The 23,223-nt window shown below is 41.6% G+C and overlaps 1 protein-coding gene across 2 annotated transcripts in view; it reads left to right on the top strand.

Annotated features, from left to right (window-relative positions):
- Nucleotides 1-23,223, top strand: part of pot1 (protection of telomeres 1 homolog) — a 268,786-nt gene that overhangs the window by 186,159 nt on the left and 59,404 nt on the right. For both annotated transcript variants that reach the window (XM_067999826.1, XM_067999825.1), the window contains exon 9: nt 2,570-2,860. In XM_067999826.1, the coding sequence (XP_067855927.1) occupies nt 2,570-2,860 (291 nt within the window). The remainder of the gene's footprint in view (nt 1-2,569; nt 2,861-23,223) is intronic.

The following is a 23,223-nucleotide window of genomic DNA, read 5'->3' as shown; positions in this document are numbered from 1 at the left end:
AGCAGGCTACCCAGGTACAAATGTAGAAAATCAATCAGAATACAATGATACATAATGTAATACTTTGGGTTGGAATGGTTCTGTTAAACCATTCAGGAAGACTTGTTGAAACGCTGTCTTTGATTTCTGCAAACAACAGGAATGTGGAATACTTAGCCAATCTTTTAATTAGAGAATACAACACCCTAAAACCTAATGTGGAATTATGAAGAGTTCAGGCTTAACATTCTATGGAATATTTTCCATTGTTGCTGTCCATTTAGTGTCTGCCTTTATACTTAGGAGTTCAGTACATGAAAGAATAAAACATTATAGCATTTGAGATGACAAACTCACAAACTGAAGCGTTTACACATCCACTGGAACATGTAGCTGAGGCAGGAATAGAAAAAAAACATTCCATACACCATCTGCTTGAATTTCACCTCACAGTGATAGCCTTGCAGTGTATTTTGGTAACACACTGCTTCCCTCAAAGTATGATGAGTGTGGCCTTGTTTAACATCCTCTTGTTTTGAATTCTGTTCTCCTGGTATCTTTTCAACTTCAGAAAGGGCTGCTTGGTTGTCAGGAGATGAAAGGCAGAGTTTTTCTCCCCCCTCATTAAGACCGTCTTTGTAAAGTTACTTGTTAGAATTGATGTTGAACAAACTGCAGCTAAGTACTATGTATGCCAAGACCGACTTCTGTTTGTACGTAGCATTAATTTAGCTTGAAAAGCATGAAGTTGCTGAATCCATTAGTTTTGGGCAGAATAGTTTTCAATCTGCAGTGCCAACCAGTTGTGCTAAACTTGAAAAATGGGCTCAGCATTATATCCTGGGCGTAAAAATGGCCTTTTAAAATGTAAATTTCTGTGGCATTTAGTTAGTTAAAAAAAACCTGTTCTGTATGGAGTGAATACCAGCATTGTAAGAGAATCATAGCACAGTTTAGGATACAGGGTACAGCATAATCTATAATCCTTCCCAAACTGTGCAGCAAAACTGTTGAAAATACAGTAGTTTTTGTGAAATCTTCGGTACTTCCATCCAAAACACTTTCAAGTACTGAAACCTTACATTTTCAGGCGTTGTTTTGATTAATTATCAGTACAGTTTTGCTTTAGAACAATCTTTTCAATAAATGTGAATTTACATTGTTTTATATAAGATGGCCAATGCTGTAGTAACAAGAATCATTTGTTGGTTAGTTTTAGATATGTTATGACCATGAGCAAATTGTCATCTTGCCATTTCAACCAGTGATATATGGCTGTGTAAAAGAGAACACACTAAATTTAAAAGTATGTTGTATTATGAGTATGTAATAAAGTATTATGCCCCTTCCAAAGTGCTGTCTTTCAATATTACGCACATAAACAGGGCAGCTTAGAGTTTGGGAGAAAAATGCTTCGAAAAGTCTGTAACGTTTCTCCAGCTGTTAATTAACGTTTGTCACTCACTGGCTGTGTGTGTATCATGTTACTTTGCTAGCTAAATAAATGAAAAACCATCATTTGATCTGTGGATTCAGCATTCACAGAGGGGTTGTACAGTACTCTGTTTTGATGAGTGTGCTACAAATGAATGTAAAATTCCCCTTGAGCATTCACATGTGGACATTCCTCAACCTCATTTCACAACATTGATAGAATGGAATCTTCCTTTATTCCTCCATGTTCACGCCCTGCCCTCTCCAGACACTGGTTTACTGTGTATTCACCCTCTCTGACCACTGCACGATCGGTGATAGGGCCTTCAACCATCCCGCCCTCACACTCTGGAACTCTCTTCCTCATCCCTGCCTCACCTGTGGAAAACTTACCTCTCCAGCCACTTCACATAATTTCTTTTGCTTGAATCTGACCCTCACCTCTGAAGTGCTTTGAGGTGTTCACTACATTAAATAGGCTGTAGAAATGTGAGTTATTATTGACCCTCGCTGGCACATATGGGAATTGATAAATTACGAATAGTCCCCCAATTTTTGTAATTACACTCACAGTGCAGTAATACAATAGATACTGGAATGAAGGCAAATAAAAGAAACATTGTGTGGCTTTCTTCACAAGTAAATGGGATGAAATGGAAACAAGAATTTTCATTTACATAGCGCCTTTCCCCACCTCAGGACGTCCCAAAGCGTTTTACAGCCAGTGAAGTACTTTTGAAGTGTTGTCACTGTTGTAATGGAGGAAACCAACAAAAGAAGTTGTGCTATGAAGCAATGTCTCACGCAAGACAAAAATTCTGACAGCTACATAGGAAGGAAGATAGTAACATAGTAATAGTTTCAGGTGAAGATCTTCAATCCATTTACTCCCTCTCTCCATAGTATTCCCTTGGGGCATTTCTAATAACCACAAATCCCATTTGTTGACAAGAACCTGTCTCGTTCCTTCTGGAAACCCATTAAGGTTTCTTGTTCCACCACCCGTGTCAGTAATCTGTTCCACATACTTACCACCCAACTGAACAATACAGAGGAAGATTCTGCAATCTGGGCCAATTAGGATCAGCTATTAGTAAATTATAAAGTAACAAAACCCACTGTGGTGCTAAATATTCGTTGCATTTTCTATGTGTAGATACAAGAATTCAACCAAGAGCTTCAGGCCATCAGTGCAGTTGGTTTCTCGGCCTTGATATTCGACGGAACTCTGGGAGCGCCCATGAAACCGCGGACATCCAGTAAATCGTACCAGTTCACTGCCACTGACCAGCAAACTGTGGAGGGACTGCGCAGATGGGCAAATGCAAACCTTTCTATCCACAAGTCATCCATCAAACTCTCAGAAGTTAAACCTGCCGAGTATTTTGACTTGACCTGTCAACTCATCGCAAAAGCTGCGGTGGACCGATCTGCTGTTCTGCTGAAGGTAAGAAGAGTTGTATGAAAGCACCTGTTAACAATATTGAAAGTGAGTACAGCATTGGTTAATCAGATCCCTATTTTTAACCAGCATCAAAAGTTAATAGCGAGTGATTTATACATAAATGTAGTGTAAAAAGAGTTAGAAAGCTAATTTTCAAAATGATTTCAAGTTACTTGGTCATTTGATAAACTCATCAAATTGCTACAAGAGGGATTGCAAATGGTCCTTCTTGAATCCAGCCCAGTTAAATAGAATGGGGGTGTCTCTCTCTCTCAATCCCACAGGACCTTCCCTAACCTTCCATCTTTGATCAAAATTATTTCAACATCAAACATAGTCACAAGGTCTGATTTGCTTTCTGATATCCTTCCCATTGTAATTGCTGACTCTGAGAAGATGCAAAAATGTCCTTACTGTACTTGGAATGAATTAAATAATGAGGAACCCAATGGGACAAAACTCCGAGGGCATGCAATTAAAATATAAATAGTTTAAATCCAGTTTAGTACTTGTCAGGTTATTTTTAAAACCAGTTCATTGAACAGTGTTCTACCATTCTCCTGGAGTGTTGGCCAGAGGACTTGTTTTCAGCCTGTGTCACAATCTGGTCGAAACTGAAGTATGAAGTATGAAGTATGATGTCGTTGGGAAACTTGAACAAGATCATTGGTGCGCTAAATATCAAGGCCGAGTCTTGGGTAGATAGTTATTGATAACAGAAATATAGGAGGATCCTTGCTTGCGGAGTTGCCTGTTGTGGTGATTCCAGCTCATTTTCACATCTGGTGCTTAATAACTGACAACACAAAGCGTTATTTTTCTGTCAATGAAACAAAGTTCTACCCAGTTCTCCAAAATTGAAGGCAGTAACTGAAACTGTATCTTGGCCAACTCCACCTAATTATGCGATTGCCATTCAGAATGGTGATGGTGAGAGGTCAGGTGCGTTTATATTGGGCTGATCATTTGTCATAATTCGGCTGCCCATCGATGACATTCACAAGCCAGCTGTAACTTGTAGGTGGTGGAATCTCCTGCAGTTGATCTGAGCCCCCAGTTTCAGATGGAGCAGAATCAATGATTCTCTGCGCACTCAGGAAGCCAGGCATGGTACAAGGCAGTCTTCCTGTGCAGCTTCTGCTGCAGTTTCGGGAGGGGTTGCGGGGAATTGATGTTGACGATTACGTGATAGAATAGGGTGTTCATATCTTCTTGATGAAGCAGTGGATAACAAGCTGACTAATGATGTATATATCGTCTGTTAGGATTGCAAGCATAAAAGTCGTGGGCAGTGATGATCTTAATTGTTATTGGCAGCATCTTATGGATGCTGGAGCTTGACTGCTGGTATTCCTATAGCAGGTTGCAGATGTGGGACACTCTAGATGTGGGACACTGCAGCTCTAGTTGAACATAGCTTCACCGAGTACTGTTCCTGTGACATATTCAGGTAGCCTTGACATTGGTAATAGAACCGTGAATAGGATAACACTGAGTGTGGGTCGATCTCCTCCGATGGAGTCCGATTTCACCAACCTGAAGCTGCCCATTTTCCAGCTGCTAATGGATCCCTTGACTGTTTAGGCAGAACAATGAATGGAGAAGGAATAAGGCAAGGAGATTTAAATCAGTATGGGAAATGATAAAGGGAAAAATCAGTAACAAATAATATGCATCAAACAAAGAATAGAGGACAAAGAAACAACAAGAAGCTGCACCATCTGAAGGGAAACGAGTAAAATATCTTTCAGTACCCAGCAAAATGTCCATTAACAAGCAAAGAACAATCTCAATTACTGTTGTACATTACTGCCAGTTCAGCAATTCACTTTAAGGCTGAATTTGAGATCCAGCAGCCAAATGGGAGCTTGGCATAACCTCAAATGTTAGAAATTTTCCTGCATAGAAACCTAGAAGTTTACAGGACAGAAGGGAGTCAGTGCCAGCTCTTGCTTGAAGAATGTGGAAGGCCACGAACACAGTGGGTTCAGGTGAGACGAATGACTTAGTGAGTATGAATCTTACCAGATCGGCTTCTCCTCTGTGGGTGGGCTCTGAGTTCAGTCGTATTGATTTTATACAATCAGTGACAATGAACAGTGGGATTTTGTGGCCAACGAGAGTAATTAATACCTGGGAGTGATTGCAAGGCAGTAATTTAACCAAAGGGGTTTCAGCTGACAGCATGGACCATGTGACAAAGTTCGAGCAGTTCTTGTTCCATTGCTCCATTTCTTTCATGAATCATGATAGTCATGAGAGGATTAGCGATTGCAAAGTCAATACTACAGGTTCATTGAAAAACAATACGTAGCACATTACTAGAAAATTCTATGTCCAGTTTGACATATAAAACCATTCAAATAGCAGTGGACAATTGCAAACTGTTGTGTCAGTGCGCGTCTTCCCTACACTACGGGAAAAGTTTATGATGTGTTACTTTTCCTCCAGTGTTGTGCTATACCCTGCACTTGACCAACACCTCTTTCAAAGCCCGCCTCTGCCAATGATGTCAGGATGGAAGGGAATTTTTGGCTGTGGCTAGAAAGGGCCAGAGACCCAGTGGAACCAGGCCCTGCCCCAAATTTCTGTGTCCTCTCTACCCCCCACCACTCTGCCCCACCCGACCCAAGTCTTTGTTTTGCCCTCCTCAGCCCAGAAAACTCAGGGCCATAATGTTGAGCAGGCAGGTTAAATACATACCCAGAATCAGCTGGCACAGACTGCAAAAACATGACGCTAAATGGGTCGACAAACAAATCAGAAATGAAATAAAGGGAAAAATGACCTGTACAAATCCTGCAAGGAGAAAGGGGATGGGGTTCACTGAGATGAAAACAGGAACATGCAGAAACATGTTAGAAAGGTGATTAGATGGTTAAAGAAAGACCTAGAAAAGCATCAGCAGCTGAAGACACAAAACAGTAAGAAATTCTTTCAGTACTTCATCAGTGAGAGGGCAGTCGGAGAAGAGATGAGAACCATAAAGGATGCAAATAGGCATGAAATAGAGGATGAGCACAAAATAATGAATATTCTTAGCTAACAAACAAAGATGAGCCACATGAGGTAACCTCGGCAAAATTGCTGACTTAGATATATATGAGATGGAAGGCTGAGTGTTCAAAACAAATAAATCTCCAAACACAACATTTATCCCAGTCACTGGTGAGGTACCAGTAGATTGGAAACAAGCTAATGTGGTGCTCATATTCGAAATGGATGACCAAACTGACAAAGGCAACTAAAGAACCATTAGTCTTACTTCAATTCCATGTAAAACAATGGAACTGATTAGCAGGAGAAAACTTGAGGATTATCTGTACAATGATAACCTCGTAAACAGTAGCAAACATGGATATAGAAGAGGAAGATCCTGCTTGGTTAACTTCCTTGACTTCTTTGAGGAAGTGACAACTCAAGTGGACTCTCGGAAAGCCCTACAATATGATATACCTAGACTTCCAAAAGGCATTTGACAAAGTTCCACACAAGAGGCCTTTAGTTAAACTCAAAGTTGTGAGGATTCAGGGTAAAACTGGTGAATGGATAAGAAAGTTGAAGAGTACTTGTTAGCGTGGTTATCGGGGGCGGAGGGGGGGAGGGAGGAGATACTGAGTGGGGGCACCCACAGGTTGGTGTTGAGACCACTACTGTTTCTAATTTACATCAACAACTTGGATTCAGAAACTAAGTGCAAATTTACAGATGATACCAAACTAGGAGGGTCCGTGGAATTGAAGGAGACGATTCAGAAATTACAGAATGAGTTGGATAAAATATGTAAGTGGGCAGAACAATGACAAACAAAAGATAATGTGGACAATTGTAATGCACAGCACGGAGGAAAGGAAAAATGGGCAACACATGTACTCCATGAATGGTGTTAAAATACCCAAGGATGAAGTTGAGAGAGATCTAGGAGTCTTAGTGTATCTGACAATCAACAAACCCAGTAGAACATTGAGCTCTGGAACCAAAACAACACAAGTCAGGACAAGTCATGATTCAAACTGTACAATGTTCTGGGCAGAATGAATCTTGAGTACTTTGTCCAGTTCTGGTCACTGAGACACAGATGAGCCATTTATGTGCTGGAGGGGGTGCAGAGAAGAGCTACAAGGCTGATCCCTAGGGTCAGGGATCTGAGTTACGAGGAAAGATTAGCAAAAGTTATGCTTTTCTTCCCTGAAATGAGACATTTGGGAGGTGATCTTAGAGGTTCGTAAAATAGTTAAAGGAATGAAAATATTACTTAAAATTAAATTGTCAGAGTAGGACAAGTGGACACTGGTTCAAACTATTAAAAGGAAAATTTAGGACAGATCCCAGGAAGTTATTCCTCTCACACAGAGTGGAATGGACTCCCACATAGAATAGCAGAGAAAAGAATCTGGAATCATTTACAAACCAATTAGATACTGCAATGGGAGGGGGTTTTCTGGATGGATGAACTAAGATGGCTTTCATCGTTCGTAATTATCTTGTGATGTCCAGCGCAAACATTTACTCCTGGAGAAGAAATGAGCATCAACAAATTACTGAGCAACGCATATAATGTTATACAAAATAGAGAAAAACAGAGGAAGGGAATGAAAGGCAATGATTCCATCACATTTCTCTAAATTCATTGGTAAAATTTTTAGTGATCTGCTCGCATGACTTACAACACACTGTGAATGCCTGCCTGGATTTCTACCCTGTAACTTCCTGCCTGCTATTGATTGGCCCACTCATTACTGCTGAAATGTAATATCCATAATTGGAACAGTCAAGCACAAATATGATAACACCGTTGAATGCAGAAATAATAAGGAAGATGTAACAAATCACGTTTTAAAATCTAATAATGGTCTAGAATGCAAGGATTGTAAAGTTTATTTGTGAACACAATTCAGTGGCACTAATATAAGGTCAGTCTGAATTAATCAGATTATTTTTTGTTGCCTTAATTATTTAGACGCATTTGAACTCCCGTTTGCATTTGCGACTGGAAGGAATGCCTATTGAATAAGACAGTCAATATTAATACTCTTAGACTTAATACCCTATTAGATGCTGCTGGAAGCGTTGGATTGCAAAAACACATTTTATAACTCCCAAATCCAAATTTTTTTCTCATTAATTTTTTTTATTACAGTGGCTCTGGCGATTTCAGCACAGTGAGGATGTGGGGAGCATGCATCCCAGCATATTTACAGCTTAGAAATATCAAGAGTTGCTGATTTTACAGTAGATAATATGGTAATCAAACCAATGTAGTCGTAAAAAGGTTTTGGCTTCCCAAGTGTCGTGCCAGAGGCTGCTCGGCATATGACGTTACGAAACTTCAGAATGCTGTATGTAATCGCTGAATCCCTTGTGTTGTAGTGGGGAATATCACACTAGCCCATACTAGATGGATATCCCCACAATGAGAGAACAATCTGTTACCAATCCAAACAATAATCAGCTATCTCCAACGGTGTAGGCCGAGGGAACAGGCCATCTAGGCACTGTAAAATATGATCTGACCAGCAGTGCAACTGAATCGAATGGGACAGAGTGGAGCACTCATGTCATGGATGAGTTAGAATTCATCGCCTCTGCAGTATGGTTTAAATGAGCTGTGCCAATAAAGAAGACCGTCCACTGCTTGGTTGGGACATTCATGGTGTTTCACCTAAGCTTGGAGATGTATCCTGTCACAACACATTTAATGAAACATGCACAATACCATAATTAAACCACAGAAAATTTAAAACACCTAGCAGAGAAAAAGGAATAAGACATTCTCATACTTCAAAATAAAATCAGTGAATCATCCAGCATAGAAGAAGGCCATTTGGCCCATCATGCCTGTGCCAGCCCTTATGTAGGAGCTATCCAGTTTAGTCCCACTCTCCTATTGTTTCCCCATAACCTTGCAAAATGTTCCTTTTCAAGTATATGTACACTTCCCCTTTGAAAGTTACAATTGAATCTGCTTCACTTCCAGGCAGTGTGTTCCAGATCAAAACATGACTGCTTTTAGATTTGTTGAGGTTGTAAAAAAAATTAACATGCCACTGACAAATATAAGAGCCCCTTAGACCACTGACAAATATATTGGAAACTGTGAATAACCATAGAAAAGAAAATCAACAGAATTTTGCCAGTTTTGATATTTTGAGTGTACAGAATACTGAGGCTGAAACACAGGGAGCCTTATTGTAACTGACCCAGGTTTAAAAAGGGGGTGTATGACAGATGTCAGGTTGATAATACAAGTGAGAACCAGGCTGATTATAGAAAGTACAGAGGAGAAGTGAAAAAGATAATAAGAAGGGCAAAGAAAGAGTATAAGAATAGACTGGCAGCTAATATAAAAGGGAATCTAAAAGTCTTCTATCGACAATATAAATAGTAAATGGGTAGTAAGAGGAGGGATGGGACCAAAAAAGAGATCTGTGCATGGAGGCAGAGGGCATAGCTGAGATACTAAATGAGTATTTCACATCGATCTTTACCAAGGAAAAAGATACTGCCCGAGTCACAGTAAAAGAGGAGGTAGTTGAGATATTGGATGGGCTAAAAATTGATAAAACGGAGGTACGAGAAAGGCTGTCTTTACTTAAAGTAGATAAGTCACCCGGTCCAGATGGGATGCATCCTCGGTTGCTGAGGGAAGTAAGGGTGGAAATTGCAGAGGTGCTGGCCATAATCTCCTTAGATACAGGGGTAGTGCCAGAGGACTAGAGAATTGCAAATGTTACACCTTTGTTCAAAAAAGGGTGTAAGGATAAACCCGGCAACTATCGGCCAGTCAGTTTAACCCCGGTGGGGAAGCTTTTAGAAATGATAATCCGGGACAAAATTAATAGTCCTTGGACAAGTGTGGAGCCAGCACGGATTTGTTAAAGGCAAATCGTGTTTAACTAACTTGATTGAGTTTTTTGATTAACTAACAGAGAGGGTGGATGAGAGAAATGTGGTTAATGTTGTGTAAAAGGACTTTCAAAAGGTGTTTGATAAAGTGCTACATAATAGGCTTGTCAGCAAAATTGAAGCCCATGGAATAAAAGGGGCAGTGGCAGTATAGATATAAAATTGGCTGTGGCAGGAAACAGAAAGTAGTTGTTTTTTGGACTGGAGGAATATATACAGTGGTGTTCCTCAGGGGTCAGTACTAGGACCATTACTTTTTTTGATATATATTCATTGTTATAAACTGGATAGACAGGTGCTGAAGGATAGAATACGAGAGCCTGGTCTTCAGTTGCTGCCAAGCCTTTATTCACAGAGATCCATATTACAGGCTCAACACCTTAGATGAGCTCTCGTATAACTGGATACCAGAGAGTCCCCAATTGATACGCACCACCTGAATGCAATCAATACTAATTGATATAAATCATACAATTAACATTAATGACTTGGACTTGGGTGTACAGGGCACAATTTCAAAATTTGCACATGACTCAAAACTTGGAAGTGTAGTGAACAGTGAGGAGTATAGTAATAAACTTCAAGAGGACATAGTCAGGCTGGTGGAATGGGCAGACACATGGCAGATGAAATTTAAGGCGAAGTAGTACAAAATGATACATTTTGGCAGGAAGAACGAGGAGAAGCAATATAAATTAAATGGTACAATTCTAAAGAGGGTGCAGGAACAGAGAGACCTGGGGTATACATGCACAAATTTTTGAAGGTGGCAGGACAGGTTGAGAAAGCGGTTAAAAAAGCATATGGGATCCTGGGCTTTGTAAATAGTGGCATAGGGTACAAAAGCAAGGAAGTTATGTTAAACCTTTATAAAACACTGGTTCAACCACAATTGGAGTATTGTGTCCAATTCCAGGCACTGCACTTTAGGAAGGATGTGAAGGCCTTAAAGAGAGTGCAGAAAAGATTTACTAGAATGGTTCCAGGGATGAGGGACTTCAGTTACGTGGATAGACTGGGGAAGCTGGGGTTGTTCTCCTTAAAGCAGAGAAGGTTTGGAGGAGATTTGATAGAAGTGTTTAAAATCATGAAGGGTTTAGATAAAGTAAATGAAGAGAAACTGTTCCCATTGGCGGAAGGATTGAGAACCAGAGGACACAGATTTAAGACGATTGGCAAAAGAACCTAAGATTATAACCATGAGGAAAAACTTCTTTATGCAGCGAGTAGTTATGATCTGGAATGCGCTGCCTGAAAGGGTGGTGGAAGCAGATTCATTTGGCTTTTAAAAAGGAATTGGATAAATACTTGAAGGGAAAAAACTTGCAGGGCGGCAGGGAAAGAGCAGGAGAATGGGGCTAATTGGATTGCTGTTACAAAGAACTGGCACAGGCTCGATGGGCCAAATGGCCTCCTCCTGTGCTGTAACCATCCTATGATTCTATGAATACCAAGGTTTATTTACCTGAAGGTTGACATATTTTGGCCGCTTTTGGGACCCGCAGCCTAATGGGACAAGCCTGCTGCACGATTGATGAATGCGAGGAGGGCAGGGCTCTACATGAACCTCAGCAACTCGCTTGCTGTGAAAGAACTGTGGAAGTACTTCCTGAAGTTCTGAAGATGAGAGGGATTAGTTGGACTAGGTGGATGTCTGGTGCTTCTCGTTGATGCCGTTGCATACAGCACAGAAAAAAACACTAACAATGGAAAAAGGTTTGCCTGCAACAGGACCCCATCTAACTGGGGGATAAGGAAAGGCAAGATCGCCAGAAGCCTCAAAAATTGGAGAAAAGAAAGTAAAACCACGAAGCAGAGAGCTTATCTCTGCTAATCAGAGAAAAAGCAGCAAAATAACCTTTGATTTTTGGTGTCTTCTAATAAGATTGGAATTTTGATGAAAATTGTATCTCATTTCAATAATTTTTTTCAAAAATGATGGAACAGCTGGTTTATATTCAACAAAACATGAACGGAGTCCCTGATATGCATTCTGACTTTTAAAAGGCAGCATCAGGGAGTGAAGCTGCAGGTTTCAGGGAGATTCGCCAAATAACCAGGGAACGTTTATCAGCACGTATCTTGGAGCACCCGGCATCGGCTTACAGCAAACTATTAAACACCTGACAGCAGCAGCAATGTTCGCCTGATACACTAGCACAGTACAATTAAGACAGTTTGAGTATTAAATATATGAAGCACAGAGGTACTCCTTTCCATTCAGTTCATAATTAGCACCAGAACAATTTATCTGTATAATTAATCCAATTTATTTAGTACAAACCGATTTCCCATGAAGTTGCTCAGAGTCAGAGAATACATGAAAAGTGTGACAAAAAGTGTGACGCTTACAGGAAGTACAAGCTGTATGCAAGATTTTTAACATAGTCCTAGCAGATCTGCCGTGGTGTTGCTCGAGGTGAGTTAAAGGTTACATTGCTTTGAGAGTATTATCAATAAAGTGTGAGGGGATGGAAGTTTTACAAGAAGGAAGTGTAACACTTCCAGGAAATGCGCACTATAGTCGCAAGATTTGGAATGACTCTCCTGTGGTCTCGCTCACCGTTACTTGGAGGAAATAGGGGCCTGAATTCTCCACCGAATTACCAACCATTTTTGTGGTTGATTTGGTTGCGGAAAACAGTAAAATGTCACTGCCATGTAAAAACTGCCCCTGCGCTCTCCTCCCAATAAACTGCCAATTCCCTTTAAGGCCTGCCAGGAGCCTGCTCTGACACATTTAAATGGAGTCAAGGAGACATTGCTACCCCCCCACCCCACTGCCCCTCACTCCCACCCCACTGCCCCTCACTCCTACCCCACTGCCCCTCACTCCCACCCCACTGCCCCTCACTCCCACCCCACTGCCCCTCACTCCCACCCCACTGCCCCTCACTCCCACCCCACTGCCCCTCACTCCCACCCCACTGCCCCTCACTCCCACCCCACTGCCCCTCACTCCCACCCCACTGCCCCTCACTCCCACCCCACTGCCCCTCACTCCCACCCCACTGCCCCTCACTCCCACCCCACTGCCCCTCACTCCCACCCCACTCCCACCCCACTCCCACCCCACTGCCCTTCACTCCCGTTCCCCTTCACTTCCACCCCGTTCCCCTTCACTTCCACCCCGTTCCCCTTCACTCCCACCCCGTTCCCCTTCACTCCCACCCCGTTCCCCCTCACTCCCACCCCGTTCCCCCTCACTCCCACCCCGTTCCCCTTCACTCCCACCCCGTTCCCCTTCACTCCCACCCCGTTCCCCTTCACTCCCACCCCGTTCCCCTTCACTCCCACCCCGTTCCCCTTCACTCCCACCCCACTGCCCTTCACTCCCACCCCACTGCCCTTCACTCCCACCCCACTGCCCTTCACTCCCACCCCACTGCCCTTCACTCCCACCCCACTGCCCCTCACTCCCACCCCACTGCCCCTCACTCCCACCCCACTGCCCCTCACTCCCACCCCACTGCCCCTCACTCCCACCCCACTGCCCCTCACTCCCACCCCACTGCCCCTCACTCCCACCCCAATAATTGCCAGCATTGCATCAGGATACCGCTCAGGGGGCCATTTTGGGTGCTGCTACTGAAGGTTAGTTCCTTTGCCTGTGTTGCAATCTTATTGGTATTTAGGGGATTGAGTCAGGACATTTGCTGCTCCTTGTACTCAGCTTTGCTCCAAGGACTACTTTTCGCTGTAGACATGCATTCCCATTGAGAAATCCCTTTATTTTGATGTGATGAAGACATGGCAGAGGCTAGGTTGGAGACTATTGGAGTTAGGCATCTCAGAAGGTATCTCTTCCCTACACATCGGCACTCACTTACCGGACTCTACAGACCAGGAAAGTCTTAGACATTCCCGCACAATGGGGAGGGTGCACAAGGAGGAGAGGAAGTGGAACAGTAGAGCCAGCTGCCAGAACTGGAGGAAGGCTCAACCTATGGGCCAGAACTTTCAGTAAATAAAGGTTGACCCACTAAATGGCACCTGCTTATTCACCCCCCCACAAAGTCCCTCACTCACAGGTGAGAGCAGGGGAGTGATAAACCCTTTCAGACCTCACTGAAAATGTGTGCGTTTTCCCCACACGTTCCTGGTGTTGCTGTGGACTGTTGGGTAAAGCACTGAGATCCATTAGCTGCTGAATAAGCTGGCATTTCCCTTCGAGTCTGAATAGATTTCTGAAAACTATTAAAGAATTCTGACAGATTGATCATCATCATTTAAATTATTTTTCCGCTCGACTTATTAAAAAGTAATCTTTCATTCCAAGATAACATCAGGTTCAATTTTGTAGCCCGAGCATTCTTTTTTAAGAAAATAGATCAAATCTTCAAAACTATTTGATCAGCAGTTTTGTACGTACTAATCTGTAGTTGTTCTCATTTTCACCTTCCAAATCTCCTGAAGTGACACTGAATCTATAATGACTGGAATGAAATATCTTTGCTTTGAAAAACTCGGCTTTTTTTTTTAATTTGACGAGAGGGCCGCAATATTTTTATTAGGCTGCAAGCACATCAGGGCAAGGCAGTTCCTGTGGCTCCAGCCCCCACATTCGGAACTGTACTGTCTGATCAAAAGATGTCTTGCAAGTTAGAAAAGTGCAATTTAAAAAAAAAGATGGCACGCCTGCTCCTCCTGGCCCCACATAAATGTAAGAGTACTTAGCTTTGGGTTCCTCTTCAGCCTTACCACATGCCTTACTTGACAGAATGTACCCAGCACACCCTTCACCTGGTTGAGTCCTAAAATGGTATCGTGATCCCCTTGACGTCATAGAACCCCGATTTAAATATCTAAATTAGCTGTGCGCCCTCTTCTACCAAAGAATAGATTAATGTTAGATTGTCACCTTTGATTCAAGGAGCTTTACGGAAGGATTTCTACTGTGTTAGATATATGTACATTATACTACTGTTAGTTATTTGCTTGTTCATCCTTTATGAAATAAATTCTTTTAATAATTTAAACCTAAACATGATCTAATGTTCGGATGCTCTACTGCTTTTAAAGTTTTAATTAACATTTATTTATTCATAAAATGAATATTGCACTAATGTTCTTTTACTGCATGTTTGTAATGTTCATAAATCAGTTGTTTGAGCAATAATCCAGCACAATATACTGTTCTACATAGATATTACATAGAATGTACAGCACAGAAACAGGCCGTTCGCCCCAACAGGTCCATGTTGGTGTTTAGTCTCCACACGAGCCTTCTCCCACCTTTCTTCTTCTAGCCCCATCAACATATCCTTCGATTCCTTTCTCCCTCGTGTTTATCTAGCTTCCCCTTAAATGCTAGTCACCTCAACTACTCCTTGTGGGAATATGATATTGACACACACAGTTCAGAAAGATGCCTTGACGTGTTACAGACATCACACTAGAAATTATAAATATTTTCTAGGCCTTTCATATTTTGTTATTCAAGAACAGTATGTTAGATTACATGGCCCCATCATACTTAATCCAGAACAATATGTAGCATGCTATTGAATTGATTGAACATGGTGTGTCACACTGCACACTATCACATTGATCTGAACCCATACACTATGCTGCACACTACTTGATCAATCCAAAACAATATCTCATGCTGTACACTGTTGCATTAAATAGTAACCACACTGTGATTCTGGAGTGGCATGCCAAACTATGTGCTACGGTATTAACCTAGAATGAGATGTTACTGTGTATACTATTGCATTGACCTAGAATATTGTATTGGTCTAGTATTGTACGTCTTAGTGCATGCTGTTACATTGATCAAACACACTCTGTCAGATTTGACGCTAACGCATTGATCTGCAGCAACCCCTTGTGTTGCATGCAATTACACCTATCTGGAAAAGAATGTCTTGTTGCATTTGAATTAATCTGATTCATCTTTAATAGGTTCATCTTAGGAAGAGAGCTAGAAGATGAATGACAGTGAGGAGATTGCAGAGAAGCAGCAAGATCAAATCGGAAAGATTAGGACAAGAGTAGGTGTAGAAGAAGGAGAAAGTTGGGAGTCAAGCATGCGTGAAACAAGGACCGAGATGGGCGATTGCAGGGGGCAGCAAGCCAAACAGAAATAAAGACCATATAAAAAAAGAAACCATGTTGGTGGAGCAAACTAAAGAAAATTAACAAGGAGATGAGAGACTGAACAGAGCAGCATGAGGTAAATTGAAATGGGGAATGGCATTAGAAGCATAAGGAGTTGGGAGAAACAAAACTGAAAGAAAATAGAAGGAGAAACCTATGGTGAAGAGGTAGATTTTTTTTTAATTACAGAAATGATTAGAGTAATTAGGAGTCTGACAAGGCTGAACTGAAGACCAGCACTTGTCCAGTTTGCCAAATGCTCATGAACAACAAGTAAATTGGGAAAATAGAATAAGTTTTGGTCTATATTGCACAGACCATGTATTTCAGTAGGAAACCAAGTTTCTTTCGAAGTTCAAGGTTGCTGGTCGCTGCTAGTTGTTGTTTTGGATTCTAGAAGTCTACACAACAGACCAAGTTGAATTATTAATAGCCTGCAGCAACTGCTTATAAAAGAAGATTGCTTCATTTTGCAATTCAGTGCAGAGAATATAAAGCAGAACTATGTGAATTGAGTTTCAGGCAAATTTACCAGTCCTCAAAACACATGATGACACAGAAATTTTAACTGCCCCAGTGATTTTTATTTCTTCCATTCTGCCTAAAAATAATTTTAAGTTTGTTCGTGCGTTTCTTTTTAACAAATATCCCCCATGCCTTTTCTCGTCCGTTTGTACAAACACCTGGAGTAGGGCTATTGGTTAATTTGGAACATTTCAGATTACATGTAGAAAATATCTTTCTTTCTCCCTCCACTCCTGAGAAAGACAAGAAAGAAACTGAAAGAGCTCCCCTTTATTTCTTCCCATTTGAAAAGTCAAATGGCTATTTTTGAGAACTTAATATTAATGAAATAACCTTGGTTTAATTTTTTTGCAGCTGTATGTAAGAAGAGTTAATGATAAAAAAGACATTCAGAACATCAAAGCTCTGTCCTATACTCCACCTCTCTCAGCCTACTATCCAACTGCATTGGAATGCCCTACTGCCTTTGACCCTATGACCTTATATGGTAGATTACTGCAAACGTTTGTAACTCTTTTGAGTTAAAGATTTATTCGGAGGTCTGATCCTTTAATTTATTTTCACTAATTTATTTGTTTTCTTCTGGCTTTACTGGCCTGACATCTTGAACTAATATTCTGGGTTCCCCTTATCTCTGCCCCCTAGTACTTGATATACCCGGACAAGGCTTTTCACAACCTTCACTCTAGACTGTAGAATGTGAGGTTCTCTCACCTTTCCTCATAGGTCATCCACTTTACATTTCGGGCCATTCTTTTGTACATCACCTCCAATGCATGTACACTCTTTTTGAAGTATGCCGACTGACATTGTACACAGCAGTCCAACTGTGGTCTGACCAGTAGATTATAAAACATCTGCACCACCTCTGTAGACTTGCATTGCACTGGATATTATCCCAACACTATTCTCTTTTTTTTGTGATTGCATCTCCAAACTGTCTTGACGCTGATAGCGACAAGTCTAATGTCATTAATATCTCTGTGCTAAGTCTGTCCCCCTTCTTGTCCACCTATGCCACTTACTTTTTGCTTGATATGCATCTGCCAGCATTAAATATTATTTTATATTTGTGTAACTGATCAAAATCCTCTTGCGAATTATTAACTGCATCCTCCGTCCCTGCTGCTCGACCTAATTTAATGTCATCTGCAAATTTGATAAGCTGACAAGTTGTCTCTACATCCAGGTTATTCATGTGGATTAAAATCCAACAGAGGCCCGAGCTTTGATCACTGCGGTACTGCATTGAACATCCTTCCCCCCACAGTCTGACACTACATCTCTCAACAGCACTCTCTGTTTCATTTATAGTACAAAGGATATCTTAGAGAAGTTAGTGTGGAGAAAGCACTTGACAGGTAGAAGGTTTCCAATCATGCAGAACCTCTCCAGTACCCAATGAATCTTTCACAACAATAGCCATTTCCCCACTGTCTTTTTCATCGTCTAGGGTATATGCAGTCTAGCCCAGAGGATTTGTAAGTCTTCATTTCCTACATAACGTAAGTGACTACACTTCAAAGTACCTCATTGGCTGTAAAGTGCTTTAGGACGTCCTGAGGACGAGAAAGTTATAAATGCAAGTTGTTCTTTCATTTTTTAAATTCTTTTTCTATTCTTTCTTTTTCTTAAACCTATCAAGAACCTCCCTCCTCATTGAGCTCCGAATCTTCCAGGATATTCTTTATACTATTGTAATTGGATAGCAAGTCAGTAATTTTCTACCTCGTGATTTTTTTCTGGGAAGTAATCATTAACTAATTCTACTATTTCCTCTTTATCTTCAATTATTCTATCACTGTCATCCTTTCACATTCGAACTTGCTCTCTAGGCTTGACTGGAACTGAACTGGCACTTGGTTCAGAGGTCAGCTGATCAGAGGTGATCCAACCGTGGTCAACTCGAGAGGTTAAGGGTAATGTTTGATTAAAAGAGGTTTATAATGTTGCCAAGAGGAGTAGTAAGCCTGAGGATTGGGAAGGTTTTAGAAATCAGCAAAGGATGACCAAAAATTGATAAAGATGGAGAAAATTGAACATGAGAGTAAACTAGCAAGAAATATGAAAACAGACTGTAATAGCTTCTACAAGTATGGAAAAAGGAAGAGATTAGTGAAAGTAAACGTAGGTCCCTTAGAGGCAGAGGCAGGAGAAATTAAAATGGGGAATAAGGAAATGGCAGAAACATTAAACAAATATTTTGTATCCGCTTTCAGAATAAAGGAGACAAAAAACATACTGGAAATAGTGGGGAACTAAGGGTCTAATGAGAGTGAGGAACTTAAAGTAATTAAAATTAATAAAGAAAAAGTACTGGAGAAATTATTGGGACTAAAACCGACAAATCCCCTGGACCTGATGGCCCACATCCTAGGGTTTTAAAAGAGGTGGCTGCAGAAATAGTGGATGCATTGGTTTTGATCTTCCAGAATTCCTGAGATTCTAGAACAGTCCCCGTGGATTGAAAGGTAGCAAACATAACTCTGCTTTTCAAGAAAGGAGGGAGAGAGAAAACAGGGAACTATAGGCCAGCTAGCCTGACATCAGTAGAAGGGAAAATGCTAGAATCTATTACTAAGGACGTAGTAACAGGGCACTTAGAAAATCATAATGTCATTCGGCAGCGTTAACACAGTTTTCTGTAAGGGAAATCGTGATTGACAAATCTATTAGATTTTTTGAGGGTGTAACTAGCAGGGTCGATAAGGGGGAACCAACGTATGTCGTATATTTGGATTTTCAAATGGCATTCGATAAGGCGCCACACAAGAGGTTGTTACACAAGATTAGGGCTCATGGGATTTGGGGTAATATATTCATAGAATCATGGAAATTTACGACACAGAAGGAAGCCATTCAGCCCATCGTGTCTGTGCCAGCCGAAAGGCAGCCATCCAGCCGAATCCCACTTTTCAGCTCTTGGTCCGTAGCCTTGTAGGTTATGGCACTTCAAGTGCATATCCAGGTACTTTTTAAATGTGAGGAGGGTTTCTGCCTCTACCACCCTTTCAGGCAGTGAGTTCCAGACCCCCACCACACACTGGGTGAGAAAATTTCTCCTCAACTCCCCTATAATCCTTCTACCAATTATTTTAAATCTATGCCCCCTAGTTTTTGTCCTCTCTGCTAAGGGAAACCGATCCTTCCTATTCACTCTATCCAGGTTTCTCATGATTTTTTACACCTCAATTAAATCTCCCCTCAGCCTCCTCTGTTCCAAAGAAAACAACCCCAGCCTATCCAATCTTTCCTCATAGCTAAAATTCTCCAGTCCAGACAACATCCTCATATATCTCCTCTGTACCCTTTCCATTGCAATCACATCTTTCCTGTAATGTGGTGACCAGAACTGTACGCAGTACTCAAGCTGTGGCCTAACTAGTGTTTTATACAGTTCTAGCATAACCTCCCTGCTCTTATATTCTATATCGCGGCTAATAAAGGAAAGTATCCCATATGCCTTCTTAGCCACCTGTCCTGCTACCTTCAGGGATCTGTGGACATGCACTCCAAGGTCCCTGTCTTCCTCTACACCTCTCAGTATCCTCCCATTTATTGTGTATTCCCTTGTCTTGTTTGCCCTTCCCAAATGCATTATCTCACATTTCTCTGGATTGAATTCCATTTGCCACTTATCTGCCCACCTGACCAGTCCATTGATATCTTCCTGTAGTCTACAGCTTTCTTCCTCACCATCAACCACACAGCCAACTTTTTAATCATTTGCGAACTTCTTAATCATGCCCCCTACATTTAAGTCTAAATCATTGATATATATCACAAAAAGCAATGGACCTAGTACTGAGCCCTGCAGAACCCCACTGGAAACAGCCTTCCAGTCACAAAAACACCTGTCGACCATTACCATTTACTTCTTGCCACTGAGCCAATTCTGGATCCAACTTGCCACTTTCCCTTGGATCCCATGGGCTTTTACTTTTCTGACCAGTCTGCCATGTGGGACTTTGTCAAAAGCTTTGCTAAAATCCGTGTAGACCACACCAAACGCGCTACCCTCATCGACCCTCCTTGTTACCGCCTCAAAAAGTTCAATCATGTTAGTCAGACACAACCTTCCCTGAACAAATCCATGCTGACTGTCCTTGATTAATCCGTGCCTTTCTAAATGATGATTAATACTGTCCCTCAGAATTGTTGCCAATAATTTGCCCATCACCGAGCTTAGGCTGATTGGCCTGTTAATTACTTGGTCTATCCGTTTTTAAACATCAGTACAACGTTGGCAGTCCTTCAGTCCTCCGGCACCACACTTGTAGCCAGAGAGTATTGGAAAATAATGGTCAGAGCCTTTGCTATTTCTTCCCTTGCTTCTCAACAGTCTAGGATACATTTCATCTGGGCCTGGCGATTTAACTACTTTGATGCTAAATCCCTTAATACTTTCTCGCTATGTTTATCCCATCCAATATTTCACACTGCTCTTCCTTAACTACAATGTCTGCATCGTCCCCCTCTTTTGTGACGACAGACGCAAAGTGTTCATTAAGAACCACACCCGCATCTTCCACCTCCACGCACAGGTTACCTTTTTGGTCTCTAATAAGCCCTACTTTTTCCTTAGTTATCCTCTTGCTCTTTATGTATTTATAAAACATCTTTGGGTTTTCCTTGATTTTATTTGCCAATATTTTTTTCATGCCCTCTCTTTGCTTTTCTAATTTCCTTTTTAATTTTCCCCCTTCACTTTCTATACTCCTCTTGGCTTTCTGCAGTACTGAGCTCTCGGTATCTGACAAAAACTTCCCTTTTTTGCCTTATCCTACCCTGTATGCTCCTTGACATCCAGGGGGCTCTAGATTTGGGAGTCCCACCCATTTTCTTTGTGGGAACGTATTTGCTCTGAACCCTCACTATCTCCTCCCTTGAATACCTCCCACTGTTCTGACACTGATTTACCTTCAAGTAGCTGTTTCCAGTCCACTTTTGCTAAATCACATCTCAGTTTAGTAAAATTGACCTTTCCCTAGTTGAGAACTTTTACTCCTGATCTACCTTTGTCCTTTTCCATAACTATGCTAAATCTATTTGAATTATGATCACTGCCACCAAAATGCTCTCCCACTGATACTCCTTCCACCTGCCCAGCTTCATTTCCTAAAACTAAGTCCAGAACTGCCCCCTCTTTTGTTGGGCATGCTACGTACTGGCTAAAAAAAAGTTCTCCTGAATGCATTTTAAGAATTATGCGCACTCCATACCTTTTACACTGATTTTATCCCAGTTAATATTAGGGTAGTTGAAATCCCCTACTACCCTATTGTTTTTGCACTTCTTAGAAATTTGCCTACATATTTGCTCTTCTCTCTCCCTCTGACTGTTTGGAGGTCTATAGTACACTCCCATAAGTGTGACTGCACCTTTTTGTTCTTTAGCTCAACCCATATGGCCTCATTTGATGATCCTTCGAACATATCATTCCTCCTCACAGCTGTAATTGTGTCTTTAACCAATATTGCAACCCCACCCCCTTCCTTCTTTATCCCCCTCTCTATCTCGTCCAGGAACGTTGAGCTGCCATTCCTGCCCTTCTTTAAGCCATGTTTCTGTAATAGCTAAGATATCATACTTCCACTTGTCTATCTGTGCCCTTAGCTCATCTGCCTTATTCACTATACTCCTTGCATCGAAGTATATACCATTAAGCACTGTCAAACTCCTTAGTTGTCTGTTTATCAGCATGGGTTGAGGATTGGTTAACGGACAGAAAACAGAGAGTAGGAACAAACAGGTCATTTTTGGGTTGGCAGGTTGTAATAGTGGGGTGCCGCAAGGATCAGTGCTTGGGCCTCAGCTGTTTACAATATATATCAATGACTTAGATGAGGGAACTGAGTGTGATGTGTCCAAGTTTGCTGACATTACAAAGCTAGGTGGGAAAGTAAGTTGTGAGGAGGACGCAAAGAGGCTGCAAAAGGATATAGACAGGTTAAGTGAATGGGCGAGAAGGTGGCAGATGGAGTATAATGTGGGGAAATGTAAAATTTTCCACTTTGGTTGGAAGAATAGAAAAGCAGAATATTTTTTAATAGGTGAGAGCCTCAGAAATGTTGGTACTCAGAGGGATTTGGGTGTCCTTGTACACAAATCAAAGAAAGTTAACATGCAGGTACAGCAAGTAATTAGGAAGGCAAATGGTATGTTAGCCTTTATTGCAAGGGGTTTGGAGTATGAGTAAGGAGGTCTTGCTGCAATTATTTAGAGCTCTGGTGAGACTGCACCTGGTGTACTGTATCCAGCTTTGGTCTCCTTACCTCACTAGTTTGATTCCTTGGATGAGAGGGTTGACCTCTGAGGAGAGATTGAGTCGAATGGGCTTTTATTCTCTGGAATTTAGAAGAATGAGAGGTGATCTCATTGAAACATATAAAATTCTTAGAGGGCTTGATAGGGTAGATGCTGAGAGGCTGTTTCCCTTGGCTGGAGAGTCCAAAACTAGGGGTCATAGTCTCAAGATAAAGGGTCAGCCATTTAGGACTGAGATGAGGAGGAATTTCTTAACTCAGACGGTTGTGAATCTTTGGAATGCTCTACCCCAGAGGGCTGTGGATGGTCAGTCGTTGAGTATATTCAAGACTGAGACCAGTAGATTTTTGGACTCTTGGGGAATCAAGGGATATAGGGATAGGGCGGGAAAGTGGAGTGGAGCTAGATGATCAGCCATGATCTTATTGAATGGTGGAGCAGGCTCGAAGGGTCGTATGGCCTGCTCCTGCTCCTGTTTCTTCTGTTCTTATGTAGCATTTCAATCCTGGTTGGGCGCCCCTGTAGTCCTAGAACAGTTAGGGTCCATCATTGTAACAGAGCTGAAG

Source organism: Heptranchias perlo, chromosome 18 (assembly GCF_035084215.1).
Source record: "Heptranchias perlo isolate sHepPer1 chromosome 18, sHepPer1.hap1, whole genome shotgun sequence".
Taxonomy (NCBI): Eukaryota; Metazoa; Chordata; class Chondrichthyes; order Hexanchiformes; family Hexanchidae; genus Heptranchias; species Heptranchias perlo.
The sequence above is the reverse complement of the archived record's forward strand: the minus strand, read 5'-3'. Positions and strand labels throughout refer to the sequence as shown.